General features: G+C 32.9%; 1 protein-coding gene across 1 annotated transcript in view; it reads right to left on the bottom strand.

Annotated features, from left to right (window-relative positions):
• The window catches only part of igf1rb (insulin-like growth factor 1b receptor), a 152,976-nt gene that overhangs the window by 48,390 nt on the left and 83,733 nt on the right, over positions 1-20,853 (bottom strand). Inside the window, 3 exon segments of the mRNA NM_152969.1 lie at positions 6,304-6,448; positions 6,782-6,930; positions 9,449-9,746. Coding sequence (NP_694501.1) covers positions 6,304-6,448; positions 6,782-6,930; positions 9,449-9,746 — 592 coding nt within the window.

The following is a 20,853-nucleotide window of genomic DNA, read 5'->3' as shown; positions in this document are numbered from 1 at the left end:
TAAAATAAATTGTCTGTTTTGTATGTGTGTGAATGAGTGTGTATGTTTCCCAGTACTGGGTGGCAGTTGGAAGGGCATCTGCTGCCTAAAATAAATGCTGGAATAGTTGGCAGTTCATTCCTCTGTGGCGACCCCTGAAATAGAGACCGGGCTGATGGAAAATGAATGAATGAATGTTTGTTGTTTTAGTTTTCACATTTGGTAACTGATCTAAACTTCTCCATGATGCTTTCTTGGAAATAATTTTCATAACTTTCCTCCTCCATGCAGGAACATGTGTGTGTTTTTAGAAATGCTGTGTGTTCTCTGGAGTGTAACACACAGTTTACCCATTGACCACTACAGTGACAACGCAAAACTGCAGATCGTAAATAAATAGTCAGTCTATTCATTAACAGCTAGTCTGTTTTTGAACACATTATATAGAAGACTAAACATTCAAAAAGCCACTGAAACCTGTACTGTGTGGTTTTGACTCCCATAAATACCCAGAGTGTATATACAGTGTACAGTATATGTACCCGTAAGGCATTTGTGGCAATTACTTCACAGGATATATAGGCTGATGATTCACTAGCTTTGACGTAAATGTTCATCAAAGATAAACAGCTTCAGTAAAAGCGGCGTCAGGAATGTAAGCACTTCACATGCATTAAGAGCAAATGTTTCTCCTAAGCTGACGGCACACCTAAAAGCGTGGGTCTGACGCATTACACACACTCTGCTTTAAAGACAAGACACTGCAGGTCAACAGGGTGTAAAAATGTAAGAGTTGTATCACCATACTCTCCCAGTTGATTGATTACATGAATAAAAGCAAACATTTTTTTTATTACAAATTTTTTAAAATGTTGATTACATTTATTTATAGCATTTTCCAAGTGCGAAATCAACAAATGGTCTGATTTCTGATTTTATTTTTAGTCATTTTTTGCTATTGTTTGAAATATTTCCATATAGTATGCATTCGGTTTTATTTTAGTGTATGTTACTATGTTTAAATTTTGTGTTTTAATACACACTTTTGGTAAGATTCTGTGTTTTTTTATTACACCAATTAAGTTTTTACATTTATTGACTGATCTAGAGTTTTTCAATGCTAATGTAAAGAAAGTGTAAAAATCAAAACATAAGTAAATTTTTTTTTGTTTGTTTGTTTTTAGTAGTTAGTGGTGGAGCCACAGAGGGAATTGTATATTAGTAAGGAAAGTTGAGACTAAATAGTTGAGTTTTTAGTCGTTTCTTGAAGACAGCGAGTGACTGCCATTCTGATGCAGTTAGGGAGTTCATTCCACCAAACATCAACATAAGTCTGCAGAAGTAGGAGCAGATAAGAAGGAGCGCAGCCATGAATCGCTTTGTAAGCAAACATCGGAGCTTTGAATTTGATGCGAGCAGCAACTGGCAGCCAGTGCAAACGGATGAGTAGCGGAGTGACATGTGCTCTTTTAGGTTCATTGAAGACCACTCGTGCTACTGCGTTCTGAAGCATCTGAAGAGGCTTGATAGAGTTAGCTGGAAGCCCGGCTAGTAGAGAGTTGCAATAGTCCAGTCTGGAGAGAACAAGAGCTTGAACAAGGAGTTGAGCTGCATGTTTAGATAGGAAGGGTCGGACCTTTCTGATGTTATAGAGTGCGAATCTGCAAGATCGAGCAGTTCTAGAAATGTGTTTAGTTGGTCATCAATCGTTACTCAAAGGCTTTTCACCATTTTGGATGCAGTAATGGTTGTCCCATCCATTTGTAAATAAAGATAAATTTATTGATGCCATTTTTAAGTGTGAAATCAACAAACAGATTTTTTCCAATTTGAATTTTAGTCATAGATTTATTGATGTTCTTGAGCTTTTGTTTGAAATATCTCTGTATAGTTTGCATTCAGTTATATTTTAGTTAGGGTTGCACGGTTTACCGGTACTATGTTATTATCGCGATACTATGGCTACAAAATACTGGTGGTGCCACTGTAGTTTGTAAACGGTAGTCAGGGCTCGAAATTGCAACTGTTTTGGTTGCATATGCTCCCAAAATTTTATCTATGCAACCTCAAAATGCATAATGCATAAAAATGCATCAAATTGTTGTCGTGTGACCACGAATGTTCACTACATGCACGGATTATACATTATGCATCTTTGGACCTGAAAACACCAAAGGCAGCACTCAGGAATGGTTTAAAACGATTGACATGTCAACTTGCTGCAGTAAGCAAAGCTCGCAATGCTTGTCCCACCATCAAGCTCTTCTTATTGGCCCACTGCGCTAGAACAGAATGCGAATGGATTGGTTAATATCAGCTGTCAATCACTCAGTTCAGATGACAGGAAGCTACAACTGCGACAATGTAAAGGTCTGGATATGGGATGATGAAAATAACACCTACAGATTTAGTTTTAGAAACCACCTAAAGTTACAAATAATGGTACATCTGATCAGTGATCATGTGGTAAATGTCAATCCAGCATTTACACTTTTCAAAGAGTGGATAAAAGACTTCCAGTGTTTAAAGTCTGCAATGAAAATGACTAAAGCATTCACTGTAAAGCCGGTGGGAAGAAGTTTTCAGGTAACAACGTTTGCCACTTAATCTACACATTAAGCACGATATGTTTTAACGTTATTTAATCCTTCATTTACACGTCATGATGCTGTCAGTCGTGCAACTGACACTGCGTTCACCACCGCTAAAGAGCATGCATTCACCGAGATGAAACTAATATTGAAGATCATGAAAAGACTTAACTGCTAATAAGATGATGTATGCAAATAATAAGTTATACGTCAATTTAATTTGTGCAATATCAGACACAACCTGTGAGAACAGCACAGTTATTATAGTCATTCAGTTCATCTCATTCATGTCAAGCAGTGTGTGCAGGGCCGGAGAGCGCATGCAGATTTTTGTTTATTTGTTAGTTTTGATTAGAGCTGATTTCAAATGCAATAAATCTGTTAATAAAAAACGTGTAGTAACGGTGCTTAAAATTTTTGGTAGGTGCGACTAAATTTTTGAAAGTTAGGATTGCATTTCTGTGTGGAGTATGCAGGTTCTCTCCATGTTTGCATAGGTTTCCTGTGGGTGCTCCGGTTTCATCCACAGTCCAAAGACATGCGCTATAGGTGAATTGAATAAAGTAAATTGTCCGTAGTGTATGTGTGTGAATGCGAGAGAGTGAGGGTGTTTTCTAATACTGGGTTGTAGCAAGAAGGGCATTCGCTGTGTAAAACATATGCCGGAAAAGTTGGTGGTTCATTCCGCTGTGGCGACCTCTGAAATAGAGACTAAGTCGAAGGAAAATGAATGAATGAATGTATTGTTTGTATATTGCATCTTTTATTGCTAATTGTTGCGTAAATGTTTGTTGGACCAAAGTCGTAAGTCATGGTGTTTGAATGTTTGAAAAACAATAAAGAAAGTTATTAAAAAGCCTGCAGCCTGCAGTTTCAGCCTGCAGTGTCTCCATAATGACACTGTCAAGTCAATAAAACACAATTGCTCTGCCTGCTGCATTTATCAATGCGGTGTATTACAGCTCTGACGTGTGTTTGGCCATGTGTATTTGAGGGAATGTTAACGGAACAGGCTTATAATTGTTAAATATGTGGATGGAGGGCTTGTTTGTTTATATTTGTCTCTAAAAGCGTTCCCAGAGCTCAATTTAGTGTTTCGTAACAACATGGCACAGAGCGGGCTGTTTTGATCTGTCCTGAAAATGGGATAACAGTACAGTAAACAAACAGTGCCTGAATTAAATTACACATCCCGTTTATGACGCACGGGACCCATTCTGTTTAAGGAAAAGTTTGACAGAAATAATCAATGTCATTTCAGAGATTCACAACACCTTTATAACCAACAACAGGCATGATCCGCAGTCTTTTAAAACTCTTTCATATATTGTCGGATTAGGTAATAAGTGGTATTTGAATTCGGTGTTAGTTCCCTCCAAAAACTTTATTATTAATTACAATTACTTAATATTTTTGATTCATATAGGTAGAAGAGCGAAACTGCAAGTTCTGAATGCTGATATCCTTTAAATGCAAATTTTGACCTCCTTTTGGAGCATACCAACTCATATGTTATAAGCAGGGTGTGAATTATGCATTGACAATGCGGGGGGAGGCAACTTTTTCGATAATGTTAGTTTGTGTAATGCATGTTTTAGTGAACCAAATGTATGTAGGCTTTTTATTTAAATGACATCTAATGTATTAATAAAACATCTTTAGGTGCTCAGTATTTTGAGGGATATTTAGTGTATTCTGACCTACAGTAAACTCTGATTAGCTATTTCAGAAGGTTATTGCACACTGAATATAAAATGTTCGTCTGTAAATTTTGCACGTAAAAAAAATAAATTCGACCTCACGCTGTACCAATCGTATTGGCACACTGCCTCCGAAAGTTTTGTCTGTCATAAAAACAATTCGATCCGGGATTAATCTGAAAAAGCTACAGCTCATGGACATTATAATAGAAAGCTTGATGCCTTGTGGTCTGCTTTCAGTTCGTTGCTTCGACGAATCAACGTGGCTGCCGTCTATTGTACTGTCTATAGGTAGTGTCTTTGTTCAGGATTTAAGATTTAAGTACATGAATGTGTGAAGTATCACAAGCAATGTATTTACATTTCACTCATTTCCTGAAATAAACTTTGGATTTGGGGATAATCCAGCACAGCTCTTTGACAATGAGCTGAACATCCTTCCTCTCTATGAAGTGTTGCTCGCATAGTCCTTTTACTTTTTCTACTTTGGAGAAGAACGGAGAACAAAGTATCTCAGCTTAAACCGACTCTGAATTGTTTTGTGTTTTTTCAGTAATAGAATAATTAATATGCATCAGACTCAGCGTGCAAGGTTTGTTTATGTGACAGAATTTTTTCATTTTACAAAAGCCAGACCACTTCTATTTTTACAATACAAGCACTGCCGTTTAGAGCTAATTTTAGGGTAATGATGACAGAATGTAGCAGTATTTTGGAATAAATGTGTGAAGGGTCTATTCCGGAAATATTCTAATCCGGAGCTAGACGCGCAGCTGAGCGCTATTGGTTTATAGAGAGATGTCATTCGCTCGCGCAACAAGCCAGAATGAAAACAAAGGAACCGCCATGTTTCAAATATACAGCCGCGACATTACACCGTAATAATATATACATATAATAACGAGCCATGGTTGACCAGAGCGAAAAAAAACCTTGTCGTCATCTTGATGAACAGCCACAAAGCCAAGAAGAACAAAATCTGCTGTGCCCTGTTGTTGTTTTACGAGCCCGTCTAAAAGCGTTAGCGGTTTCAGTTTGTCCAGAAATCTCGCAATCTCATCTATATTTGAAATAACAAACTTTTTGAGCTCATATTAATAATATGCTCATGATCATTGAAGAGCTTTGATATCCGATTCTGTCAGAAAGGAAAAAACGCGAGAGTTATGCGTGAAAAAACAAAGGAGAAGCCATTAAAAAAAAAAACTGCAGCAAATGATGCATCTGCAACCTAAAACATAAACAAACTGCCATATTTAACTATTATCATCACCTTTTGGACTATTATGAACTCAGAATGACGGAAATACTTTCTAACAAGAGGCTACACGTGCTGCTGAAGATTACAGACACAGATGACAGGGACTGCACAGACTGTGGGGCTATACTTCGTGTTGTTTTTGAACCCAAATAAGGACTAAATGTATGCTGTATGTAGTTTTTCTGTGAGTGGTAACATATCAGAGACTGTAAGTGTCTGTATGTCTTCATATATGTTGCATTTATTTATTTTACATAATTGCAGACGTTACAGTAGGCTATTTCACACTGTCACTGATCTGCAGTTATAATCAAATCATGTTCATAGAAAAGTTAGTAATAAACATTTATAAACAAGTATTTATTTGTATAAAGCATCTGTTTTGTGAGGAGTGCTTCTCATATGATATGTGAATGACCCGTACAGCTTTACTGTAGACATTTCCCCTAGCGAAAATGACGTCGACTGAAAGTTTCTGTTGTACACCACACCCACCAAAAGAGTACCATTGGTACCCATTTAGCAGTGGAAACGCAAGCGTGATAAAGGTGACCTGTGGCTGATCCGTACTGTATCATTCAGTTGAAACGAGCCATAATTAGAGAAACGCAAAACACAACCAATCACAGAGGCAAATCCAGAGAATTTGATTGAAGATTACCAAAGCACATTTTTTTCACAGACTAATTGTTTGCCTAAAGAATATCGATGTGCGCCAGCTAAATAAACATTGCAAATTTTCACTTCAAAGTGTTAAAGCAAGCCATCTTACTTGTCCCAGAGTTCCTCTCCATGGATGTATCTCAGGCTCTTGAGGAAGGAGAGCGAGGTCAGGGTGTGCGATGACCGTATTTTAATGTATCCCGTCACAGTCTTGATGAGTCCCAGGAAGTTCTCCAGCTCTGAGGCGATGTTAGCTGGAGAGACGGAGAAACACAGAGTGTGTATCAGTGCAGGAAAGGCAATGTGGCACAAGTCTAACAGGACCTGGAAGCCTGGTCTCACGTGGAAACGTAACTATTTTAGGTTGTGTCAGATTAGTGGCTAATTTGTACAGCCATATGAAAATGTATGGTTTTTAAAAGGAGATATGGAGACATGGCCCATCCCTAAACCCAACCGCATAATTAGGGCATGAGCAAATAGTACTGAATTGAACACATGAGATCATAATAGTTCATACGAATTAGCCACTAAATCCAAAGGCTACAAATTGCTGTGGGATAGTGTTGGGATGTGCAGGTACTCACTGCCGCGGCGGATGTTGATATGCAGGTTGCCTTTGATAACGGTGCAGCCCTTAAGCGACTGCGCTGCATCCACCGAGTCGATGACCTTTTCATCACAGATCTTGTCACACGGGCCGTCACAGGCAGTGCACAACATGCTGACAGACACACTGGGACAAAAAGAGGATCATTCAGGACACGTCACCGCAAAAACCAACACCAAATCTCCCACTTTCACCTTATCATGTGACCTTCAGTCTTAAAGTTGCTGAATTTCCTTGCTCTTTCCGGCAGAAGAACTTAACTGTCTGTGATTTGGGAGTTTAACTTTAGGAAGAATTTTGATAGTGGGGGAAATGATGCTGAATTTGAACAATAGAGGCATATTAGTAGCTGAAATAAGCTAGATACTTGTTAAAATCAAAACCTGAATGAACTTATTTAGTTGTAGGTTTATAAAAATATTTGACCCAGAATGTATTCAATGACCCACATCATTTACGTTATTGGTCTGTATGGAGTCAATGAATAGTTATTTTCTAAAATGCTCATAACTGAATCTGAAAAGCAGCTTCTCATTAATGAGTGAATGTGAGGAAAAATAATATATGTTTTGACAACTACTGTGTCTTTACCACAGTCAAATTGTGGAAATTAAAAAAACTCATTCATTCATTCAATTTCCTTCGGCTTAGTCCCTTTATTCACCAGGGGTTGCCACAGCGGAATGAACCGCCAACTTATCTAGCGTATGTTTTACACAGCAGATGCCCTTCCAGTTACAACCCAGTACTAGGAAACATCCATACAATCCCTTTTATACACATGTCTTTAAGTGAATTAAAATTACAAAAAAAAAACTTTTACAAATGTAAAAAATTACTTTGAACTGTAATTTATTCAATTAATGGCAACATGAATTTTCATCATTACATCATCATATGATCCTTTAGAAATCACTATAATTGGATGATTTGGAAGGGGGGGGGGCATATCTCATAATTATTAGTGATGAAAATGGCTTAATATATGTTACAAGAATAAATTATTAATAAAAAGCAAGTAAAACAACAACAATAATAGTAGTAATAATAATAATAATAATTATTATTATTATTAGTAGTAGTATTGTTATTAATAATACTTTTTATTAAAAAAATAAATAATTTCATCCAATAAATATTTAGCTTTTAATAATAATAATAATAATAATAATAATTATTATTATTATTATTATTATTAATATTATTATTAAAGTGAAGAAAAAGATTAAATAGACGATAATGAAGATATATAATAACAATAATGACATTAATAATAATAACAACAACAACAACTATTATTATTATTTTAATATTATTTTTACTATTGTTATTAGTATTGTTATAAATTATTATAAATAATTTATTTCAGATCCTGTATTTAACTATTATTATTATTAATAACTGATTATAATAATAATTAGCATTATTAATGATTTAATAATAATAATAATACATTATTATTAATAATTACATCCTAAACATTTTTTGGTAAACAATAATAATAGTTAATAATAATAATAGTTATTAATGATAATAATAATAATAATAATAATAATAATTATTATTATTATTATTATTATTATTACTAATCATAATTATTATTAACAACTATGATAATATGATAATAATAATAACAACAACAATAATTATTATTTTATTATTATTTTACTATAGCTATCATTATTATACATTTTTATTAATAATTACACTGTAAAATTATTTAGTTTATTAATAATAAAAGTTCATTATAATAAGTATTATTATTAATGACAGTAAGAAGCAATATTCTTATTAAGTATTAGTATCATTAACGATAACAATAATAATAATAATTATTATAATTTTAATAGTTTTTACTATTGTTATTAATATTATTGTATATAACAATAACAATAATAATAATAATAATAATAATAATAATTATTATTATTATTATTAATTTCATTCCAGAAAAAAAATTTTAGCTATTAATAATAATAGTTAATTATAATAAATATTATTATTATTAATAAAAAATAAAAAACATTATTATTATTATTATTATTATTATTATTAAGTTTTATTATTATTATTTTCATAAATTATTATGATTAATAACAATAGTAATAACAAAATCATTATTATTTTAATATTTTTATTAATATTATTATTATTATTATTATTACTATTATTCTTATACATGTTTACAAATAATTACATCCTGAAAACTTATTTTGGTATTAATTATAATAATAGTTAATTATAATAAGTATTATTATTGTTATTATTATTATTAATAACAATGAGAAGTATCATTATTATTATTTTTAAGTATAATTATTATTATTCATCCTTATTAAATAATAATAATAATAATAATAATAATAATATAATAATAATAATAATATAATAATCATTTATTCAATTAACTGCATACTTTCTGAATGGAATAAAGCACTTTAACAAAATAAGTGTATAAATTTATATATATATATATATATATATATATATATATATATGAAAAAAGTTACTGTTTATAATACTGTTTACAATAATATAATATGTTTGAAAACTAGAAAATTAAGCAATTCTCTCAATTTTTCCAATTAAAGAATGAACACACTCCAAAGAAACCCAAACAAATTAAACATAAAAGCTTTTGTACCCATGGCTCTCGTCGCGTGTGAATCCGGGTGGGCAGTCAGACATACACTCTCCAGCGTGGATGACGAATCGGTCGTAGTCTGGCAGGTGCACTTTAGAGCAGAAATCTCTGGTGATGCAGCGCCAGCCCTCAAACTTATACGTCCCTGGTGGACAGTCCTCCACACAGCGGCCCTCGTGATTGTAGTTCTGGCAGGCGGCGCAGGCCCGGTCACTGTCAGGAACACTGCAGCTGCCCAAACACTGAGGATGACAACACTGACCAGAGTCTGTGCACGCTCGCTGACCACACCGACACACTGCAGGGATAAAACACACACACAAATGCAGATTAGAGATCATATGGGTTGGTTTTGAGGAAATGGAATATTCAAGTTTATTTTTATAGCAGATTCATTTACACATTCATTTATTTTCCTTCAGCTTAGTGCCTTTATTTATCATGGGTCACCACAGCGGAATGAACCGCCAACTATTCCATCATATGTTTCATGCAGCAGATGCCCTTCCAGCTGCAACCAAGTACTGAGAAACACCCCTACACTCTTACATTCACACACACAACGAACAATTCACTTATAGCGCATGTCTTTAGACTGTGGTGGAAACCGCAGCACCCAGAGGAAACCCACATGAAGAAAGGGAGAACATGCAAACTCCACACAGAACTGGCTCAGCTGAGTCTCAAACCAGCGACCTTCTTGCTGTGGAGAGACAGTGTTAACCAATAAGCCTGCTTTATAGTTACTAAATATATAAATAAATAAAACTGAATACTGTCAGACTTTAAACTGTTTCAGTTAACCGGTTATACTTGTGAATTCGGAAAGATCCGAATAAGTAAGTTTTAATGTTACGTTATTACAGATGAAAAAATCCCTGGCTATACTAGTACTTTGGAAGAATTTTGTGAGAAGTTATGCATATGAGGGATTTTCATCAAGAAATGTATTTGAGCACAAATAGAATAAAGTTAAATTGAGTAAAATTAAGTAAGTGAAAATAAAATTTTAAGATTACTTTGTAAAAGAAAAGCATATAAAAGTCATACAGAACACAATGCATGGGAAATGGTAATACAGTTGAAGTCAGAATTATTAAACCCCCTGAATTATTCGCCCTCCTGTTTATTTTTTTCTGTAACTTTTGTTTAACAGAGATTTTTTCAATACATTTTTAAACATAATTGTTTGAATAACTCATCTCTAATAACTGATTTACTTTATCTTTTCCATGAAGACAGTAAATAATATTTACAATATATTTTTCAAAAAGCTAATATTCAGCTTAAAGTGACATTTAAAGGCTTAACTAGGTTAATTAGGGTAACTATGGAGGTTAGGTTAACTAAGTTATTGTATGTACGATGAAGACTATCGGAAAAAAATAGCCTAAGGGGGCTAATAATATTGACTTAAAATGGTTTTTAAAAAATGTAAAACTGCTTTTATTCCAGCCGACATAAAACAAATAAGACTTTCTCCAGAAGAAAAAATATTGTCAGAATTACTGTGAAAATTTCCTTGCTCTGTTAAACATCATTTAGGTAAAAAAAAAAAGAAGAAAAATAAAAGTGGGGCTAATAATTTTGTAAATAAATGTTAACTGTAAATAAAATAATAATAATAATAATAATAATAATAATAATAATACAATTTCAATTTAATAAAAAAATATTTTTTTTTATTTATTATAGTACAACAAATGCTAATAAATCATACAGTAGAAACTACAATATTCAGCTATATAATTTATGATTTTAAATAACACATTTTTGGTACAGTAAATAGAATTAAATTGATTTGTGATAAAAATATAATATAATAAAAATATAAAATACTTGTATATAAAAATATAAAAATGTCATATTTTAGGATCACTAAATTACTACTGTAGTTTTTATTAATACCTTGAATTTGCTTTTAGTGCATAATATAGTATTATTGCATAATATATATATACTGTATATATATATATATATATATATATATATATATATATATATATATATATACATATCTATATATATATATACATATCTATATATATACATATCTATATATATATATATATATATATATATATATACACACACACACATACAATTTTTAAAAAGTATTTATTAAATTAAGCAAAATAATTAAGTAAAAATATATTCAAAATTCTGAAAATAAAAAAATTCTTTAAAATACTTATATGAAGAGTTCAGATGCAAAATCCTTTAAATGGCATCTAAAAAAAATTCCCAAAATGAACATTGTTCTCAGCCTCCTGTGTTTATGTTCATGTATTTCAATTTAAAGGCAATGAGTGAACTTATTTGTGACAATAAAAGTCAAATTTCTGAACCTGAATGGGAGAAAAATTACATTTAGAAGAAAATCAAAAACGGCATTGAGGTTTTTGCATCTAAACTCTTCATATATAACTTTAAAGTAAATAAAAATAACTTTAAAAATAACATTAGAGTCAAATGAACCCAATTGTATATTCAATTAAGATTTGTTTTATAAAAACAGGAAATTAAACCTCTGATTTTTAAAATGTTTTTTAAAAATACAAAAATGTATTACTTGACTGGATATTCAAACTATAGTATTATTATTAACTGATTGATTGATACATTTTCGAACCCGGTATGTAAAGGACAACTTTGAAAATGGATAGAAAAGCACCTAACATTAGACATATCTTTTGCATACTGCTTTCGGATGCTCTTTCAAAGTTAATTGTCTCCTAAAAAGTATTTGATCTAGTTCACAAGAAGATTCAGGAAATCAAGCACAGGCAAGGCGAGACAGCTATGGATAAGAAACTGTATATAAACTGTGGCTTTTAGCACATTGAGACCTCGATTGACCATCTAAAAACTCCGAACTCAGAATATCAAAGACCTCAGCTTCTTTTCTTGAAACTTAAAAATATATTTGTTGAGATTCAGAGCAACTTTCCACAACACTAGTAAAGTGATGAGTCTGTATCTGTGGGTCAGGGTGATCTGATGATAACACATCCTCTACCAGCACTGTCTGCTTGTCCTTCACCTTCACTGCGTCTTTCAAGCCTGACTAATAAAGGTCCCTGCAAACAGCCTAAGGGTAAAATGCTGAGCAGATCACAAACAGCACAGGCAAACTACAGCACTGTATATGACAGAAAACTACTTAGACCATCACAACGAGTCAAATCAACTATCACCAACACAACATCATTATTAAATGGGCCAAAAAAGGGACCTAAAATAAGCGAAATAAATAAACGCATTAAAATGTTTTGTGATAATATTTATTTTACATGCAAGTCTTAAGTGTTCATTTTTAGAGGTCTAAAGAATTTCAACTTAATTTTATTCTTTTTTTGTTTCAGTTCAGTTTCATTTCTGTTTCCTTTATTTTTGTCATTCAAAACATCACAGTAGATGTAATGCAGAACAAAATTACGTTACATCGACATCCAGGAAGAACATAAAAAGCAAAGCAACAGAAAACCCTATAAAAACCAAATATAATAAATAAGCTTTGTAATTTAGCTATAGAATAATTTAGCATCAAAACTCAAAGACCAAGTCTGTAGTTTTTAACATGGGCTAAACAAATAGTTCAAAATAAATACCATTTTAACAATTTATTGCCATAATTTTTTTCTAAATGTATGACAAGGTGACATTAGACACTAGCACTAGAAGCAGAAATACAGGGAATCTGTTAGATGTATAAGCATGCATTCAAGTTTTATAAAATAAAAAAATCAAACAATTTTTTTAATGATCTTTAATAGGTCATAATAAGTTAAGAGTAGGGAAAAAAGCCTTTGGAAAATAGTTTTTTTGGGGGGAAAAGTGACCACCCTTAAAGAAAGTAAAACTAAGGATGGAAAGAGAAATAAAGTGATTGGATGAATGGATAGATGGACGGAGAAATAAAATGACTATGGATGGATGGATGGATGGATAGATGGACGGAGAAATAAAATGACTATGGATGGATGGATGGATGGATAGATGGACGGAGAAATAAAATGACTATGGATGGATGGATGGAGAAATAAAATGACTATGGATGGATGGATGGAGAAATAAAATGACTGGAGGGATGGATGGATAGATGGACGGAGAAATAAAATGACTATGGATGGATGGACGGAGAAATAAAATGACTATGGATGGATGGACGGAGAAATAAAATGACTATGGATGGATGGACGGAGAAATAAAATGACTATGGATGGATGGATGGAGAAATAAAATGACTGGAGGGATGGATGGATGGATGGAGAAATAAAATGACTATGGATGGATGGACGGAGAAATAAAATGACTATGGATGGATGGATGGAGAAATAAAATGACTGGAGGGATGGATGGATGGATGGATGGATGGATGGATGGATGGATGGATGGATGGATGGATGGACGGAGAAATAAAATGACAATGGATGGATGGATGGAGAAATAAAATGACTGGAGGGATGGATGGATAGATGGATGGAGAAATAAAATGACTGAATGATGAATGGATAGTTGGACGGTGAAATAAAATGGATGGATGGATGGATGAATAAGTAAAACAATTTGATGTATGTAATAATGGATGGATGGATAGAGAAATAAAATGACTGGATGGAGGGATAGATGGACGACGAAATAAAACAACTATATGGGTGGATGGATAGATGGATGGATGGAGAAATAAAATGACTGGATGGAGGGATGGATGGATGGATAGATGGATGGATGGATGGATGGATGGATGGATGGATGGATAAGAAAATATAATGACTGGATGGATGGATGGATGGATGGAGAAATAAAATGACTGGATGGAGGGATAGATGGACGACGAAATAAAACGACTATATGGGTGAATGGATGGATAGATGGATGGATGGATGGATGGATGGATGGATGGATGGATGGATGGATGGATGGATGGATGGATGGATAAGAAAATATAATGACTGGATGGATGGATGGATGGATGGATGGATGGATGGATGGATGGAGAAATAAAATGACTGGATGGATGGATGGATGGATGGATGGATGGATGGATGGATGGATGGATGGAGAAATAAAATGACTGGATGAAAAGTGGATGGATGGACAGAGAAATAAAATGTCTGGACGGATGGATGGACGAATGAATGAATGGTGAAATAAAATGACTGGATGGATGGATGAATGGATGGACGGTGAAATAAAATGATTAGATGGATGGATCAATAGATGGAAAAAAATTATGATGGATGGGCAAAGAAATAAAATGACTGGATGGATGGATGGAAAAATAAAATGAATATATGAAGAAATAACATGAATAGATGGATGAATGGACAGAGGGATAAATGGATGGATGAATGATATAAAATAAGTAATGCTATTAATAATGTTTAAACTATGAACAAATAAAAAATAATAAAAAACTACAAAAAACAAACAAAATATACAATAAAACAAGTGTTACTAAATTATTCTGAAAAATGCATTAATATAAACAAAACATAAAAAATACATATATTTGTGAAAATACTGCCACCCAAAAAACCTAAAACAACAGTATTACAAAAATATAATCCAGCATAAACATTAAGAAATTACTGAGAAAAAAAACATGACTAAAATATTGCCAAACATTAGAAAAAAACTAAATCTACAAAACAGTCCATCACACACAACACACACCAAGGCATCCCGTGATCTTTTTTCCCGCCACACTCATCCGCCTATAAACGGCAAACCCATTAAGGAGTTCAACCCAGCGACTTTTTACAAACAAATCCACTCCGCATTTTCCATCCAACCGAGACTACGTTTAATTCGACCACAGTCCTCTGCTATCATTCTAAATAAGAGCGCATTGTAACAGGGGAGAGGAAAAACTGATTCAGGTCAGCGCACCAGCAAGGAAAACACCAGCTTTAGCACAAGAATGGCCTACATTTACAACAGCCTCGACTCAAATGGACTTCTTGCATATCTCACAAAAGCCCCTGAAAGACTATTTGTTTGCCTTTTTAAATGCTGGCCTTAACAGAGCGCCGAAGGTCTGATTGTTTTTAGGGAGGGTCTCGGGGAATGTAAAAGTCTGGATAACCTTACAGCGGGGTCGAGGATAAAAGCTGCACGCAAAAACACGTTCAAGATGTAGTTTACATGTTAGGGTCGTCCTAGAGGACGCCTGTAATCTAAACAGCTGATAAGAGTTCCATGATAAGCATGATTTGTGGAAAGAAATGCACGGCCGGAGATTTAAAGTGAATCTGAGAGAGTTATTCTTGGATTTCAGGCTTAGATGCATACATTCAAAGAGGCTTTGTAATGTTTTTCCCTTTATTTTGGCATGTGATGTATCTATACAAGTGTTTATGATTTGAAAATGTTACAAAATAAAAACCTAATTTCCATTATTTACTCATCCTCCACTTGTTTAAAACCTGTTTGAGTTTCAAAGGAAGGCATTTTGTAAAATATTGGTCACTGTTCATTTCCATAGTATGTGTTATTCCTATTACGGATGCAAATGACTACCGATTTTCAACATTCTTTAAACTATTTTCTTTTGTGTTTAACAGGAAAATAAAGAAGCTCATAAAGATTTAAAACCAATTGAGGATGAGTAAAAGTGAGTAAAGCTTTGTATTTATGTGAACTATCCCTTTAAAAACTTCTTTATGAGCAAAAATGCACATTTTTAAAGTGATCAATGAGAACAATCACATTTGCAATATTGATTTAGCAAATAAAAGGTAAATTTTGAGTGAGTTTGTCTACAAATTATTATTTTTTTTTGTTCAGCCAATAAAAATGATTCCAAACAAACACCGAGCAGAATATTTGTGGGTTTCAGATTTAAAAGTACTACTGTATATTGAAATATACTACTGTATATCCACTACTGTATATTAAAATAATATAACAATATTTAATATTAATACTTATATAATAATATAAGTGACTTACTTTGTTTACCAATTAAGTAGATCTAATTGGATTTGCATTGTAAAACATAAAAGTTAAAAAGGTATTATTTTTTATTTCAAATATTACGTTTTTAGTTAAGATACTACCAAAATCATTCTGCATAAATCCACCGATTTTATTTTTTTTTTACAAAATTGTGGACAGAAATAGCAAAAAATGTCTGCAGATTCTGTCTGGCCCTAGCCATAAGTAATTCATTAAGCCAGTCACCTGATTCATATATAGATGAATCATCCATTCTGAACAAAACATTTGAATCACTAAAATAAAGTTTTTTAGTTGTTGGTTTTATGATAATTTATTCATGACACGTTTACCTTATCCGATGTACAAGTGTAAAGCATTACGCAAAATATTGTTTGGTTACCAAAATTGAAACGACTCCCAAAAATGAAGGGATATCAGCCTATCACAATAAGCTGGGTCAGGCAGCCAATCAGAGCTCTTAGGGCTTTCGGAAGCTTTAGAAGATCTCAATCAGAGCATTTAAGGCTAAATAGGAAAAGATAAATGTTTTAGAGAACATAAAAGCATGTTAACATAATCTAAAATACCCATCAACAAAATAATCATCTTTTAAAACAGAACCAACATGGCCTCTTTAAGTTAGAACGTTAAAACCATGCAAAAAAACGGTCCTAAATCTATCAGTTTCACTCAGAGTTACTGAAAAGAAGCATATCAGCTATCATCAGGTCAAAAACGAAGACGACCCAGCTAATTTTGGCTGACTGAGAATCCCCGTCTTCAACTAAGGACGCTTGGATTTCATAAGGCCACCATGCTGGAATCTCAGTTAGTCTAAACACGGAAAAAAACAAACCAGAAGCAGACACCCTTCACTAAGCGCCTTTGTGCGGGAAGCTAGAGTCCTTTATCAACATGTTTAGACTCAGAAATCTTGTTTAAAATAGTCCAGTTAACGCCTTTTGACGCATCAAAGATCATTTACACTTTTATTTTATATAGCAGATGCAGTTTTCTCTGAGGCACAATGTGATAATACATGGATTGGCTCTTTTTGAAATTTGAGCCAAAAACATTTCTAACAGTGCCCTATTGTACATGAAGACTGAGAACTTGTTTATCTTCCTGCTTTTATTGGGTTTTATAGACTAATTTATTTGTTTGTTTGTTTGTATACTTTATTGTCCCTCAAGGGGAAATTTTCTGACTTAAACAGCACTTCAGTAAGTTCTGACACAGAATTTAGTTTTATTATTATTATTTAGTTTTTGTTTTATTCAAATAGACAACTCTATTAAAAGGTTGAAAAGGTTTTTACTTTGGAATTCGCTAAACATTCATTTCATCAAAACTAAAGTAACAGTACTCAGTGCTTCCCACACATAGACTTTACTTGGGCGGGCCAAGTATATTAACTATAATATATTTAATATATACTATTATTATTATCCTTTTACACATGATTTTTTAATATCCGCCTAATATTACCATACATCAGCGATCGATTAAGTAGTGGAAAATCTTCTCTCGTTTACCCATTTCGTTCTGTGTGCACGAGAACTGTCACCACTCTGCAGACAGAGACAGGAGGGGGGTTTGCTTTCTAAAGCTGCCGTGTGCGTTTTTTGCATTACCTCTTTATTTAAGCCAACTTTCAATTGGCTTAACAGCTGACTGCATGCCCACAGTCGTATTTGTGAGAGAAACATTAAATAATTAATTCTTTAATCTAAACGATGCAGAAAAACTTTACTATACTGTATACTCGTAGAGGATGAAATGACTGGTTTAAACTGGCTGGAAAACATATGTACGTACACCGTTAGTAATGGTTAATCAACATATTTGCCTTACTTAATCAACAGGTTTTAATCTTCCAATTATTATAATATTTTAGAGATATTGTCTGTTTTTATACCCTGTTTCTGTCATTTATTTCTCATTTCCTGTATATTTTATTAATTTGATAATGTTTGTATATTACATATTTTATACATATCTAAAATGCTTTGGTATTCAACTTTGCTTTGAAGAGAGAGAGAGAGAGAGAGAAGCAGATTTTACCTGTCAGTGGGTGCACATAAAAGTAAGAGAAATAGTAGATTTTAATAGTGGAATCGCTGCCTTTTTTTTTTTACTTGAACATATTAAAGGAACAGTGTATAACAGTGCCATAATGAATAAAACTACTGTTATATGGGTAAATGGTGTGTTTCAATTCGGTATGAAAAGTTAAGTGTTTGTTTTGAAATGTGTGAATTGGAATTTGTCCAACAAAAAGCCCAAAACATACGGTGAACTCAGCCAATCGTGTTATATTAGTATTGTCATCGTAGCTCCATCTCAGACGCTGCAGCGGCTTAATCAATCGTCTGACCTTGGAGTGCTTTCGCAGTACTTTGATACCACATGTGACAGTTACGAGGCGTCCACGCAGTGTCAATCCGGACAAAATTTCAAACCAGCATGCACCACTTTATGACATTTCGATCGGTCTGCGCAGCGCTGCATGAAGTCGAACGCACCAAATGAAAATGCACAATTTTTCACTGGGCTGTTGCTTGTGATGTGGAATGTGTGAAGTTTAAAAATATTCATGGAAAAAAATGTCTAAAAAACTAGAAGAGGGTAAACCAGAACAAGAGACACAATGCAAATTTTTTCATTGTGTTTGGTCTAAATCCAGCATAAACAAGCAGCATTTATGTAAAACAGAAATCGTTTGTAACATTAAAAATGTCTTCCCGATTACTTTGTATTTAACTGCATTAATTAAATACGGATAACCGGTATTTTCAGGAAGCCGGTATCTGCATGCAAATTAAAATATAAGCATATGTGCATCTCTAAATAAATTATTAAATATCTGAGCTTAAATTTCTGAATTGTAACTTGTTCAAATATCACATCTGATTGTTGTAGCATGAGCGAAAGCAATAAAAGATGCTTTTGAACAGAATTCATGTTTACATTTCTCTCACTTCGAAATCTATTTAATGCATTTGTGAGCTTTAAAATGAGTATGTGGATTCTGCATATCCCTGGTATGAGCCTAAAGAAACATCAGATGTTCTTCTTCCATCCGGGAGTAGACCAACTTTCGGTCTATTGTCTGTTCTCATGCAAAATATCAGATTATAAAGTTCTAGTAACAAGCTAGGAAACCACTTCGTATTTAAACTCTGCCAAATTAGGATTATAAATAACTGGAGGAATTATCAAGCAATGCAATGTTTTTATTCAGAAAAGAATCTGCAGAGAAAATCATATATATATATATATATATATATATATATAAAATGCTTTACGAGTCAAAACTAATGCATGTTTTTTTTTGTTTTTGTTTTTTTAACACGGCTTTCCTTTTTTTAAATAATGTGTACTAATGTACTTGCTTGCATAGATGGAGTCTTTACATGCAGCTGCTGGGATGTTTAAAAAGAGCAGGAGTGATTTCTAGCATGCTGGTCAAACAAGTTGATTTGCAGTTTTGGGTCCGGGCAGCTGTGCAGTTTTCCATGTCAACAACACATGACTTCTTGTATATATTCACCGGAAAAATGGGAATCTATGACTAAACACATCCCAACTAATGTTTTCAGAACATTTCAAAACAAATCAGAAAATGTACAAAAATCAATCTGATGGGAATCTTTTTTGGGTTTGTTTACACAAATTAAATTCAAGAAATTATATTAAATAAAATAAAATGAAAAATTTGTTGAATTTCTTTTCAGATTAACATAACATAAAAATAATCATATATTTATTTGCACAAACTGAATTTAAAAAATTATTGAAATATAAAAAATAAAATGAAATGAATTTGGTTGAATTTTTGTTCAGGTTAAAATAAAAGAAATATCTAATGGGGGAATTTATTTGTACTTATTTGCTCAAATTCAATTCAAGAAATTATAATAACAATAAAATAAATAAATAAAATAAAATAAAACAAGTTGGTTAAATTTCTCTTCAGACTAACATAAGATGTTGAAAATAAATGCTTTTTTTTCATTTTCGCATAGTAATTTAATTCCCTCAAGGACAGATACTATTGCTGACCAAATCTGCTAATCAAAGATTCAGAGGACTTTACTGCAACCACAGTGTTGTAATTAAAACTATTTAGGCCTGCTAAAGCCATCAACACTGCATTCACCACAAAAACACAGATATCCGTCTAACCCGAAACATCTTCCTATCTGCCCAAACCATCATTCATATATTTTTTTCACAATATGCTGAATATATGCAAGATGCATTTTTTTCACAAGTATAACATTTGCTTTAATATTCCTCAAAGAGATATCCTAAAAATGCAAATGTCATTATTTACTCTTTCACACCATTTTGAAGCCTACATAAACAGATTCTGATTCCTGTAAACAAACAAATAGTACAAATTAAAATAAAAAATCTGTACAATTAAAAAAAAAAAAAAAGTTGCCTAGAGCCAC

Source organism: Danio rerio, chromosome 7 (genome assembly GCF_049306965.1).
Source record: "Danio rerio strain Tuebingen ecotype United States chromosome 7, GRCz12tu, whole genome shotgun sequence".
Classification (NCBI taxonomy): domain Eukaryota; kingdom Metazoa; phylum Chordata; class Actinopteri; order Cypriniformes; family Danionidae; genus Danio; species Danio rerio.
Note: the sequence above shows the minus strand (reverse complement) of the source record. Positions and strands in the feature narration are given on the sequence as shown.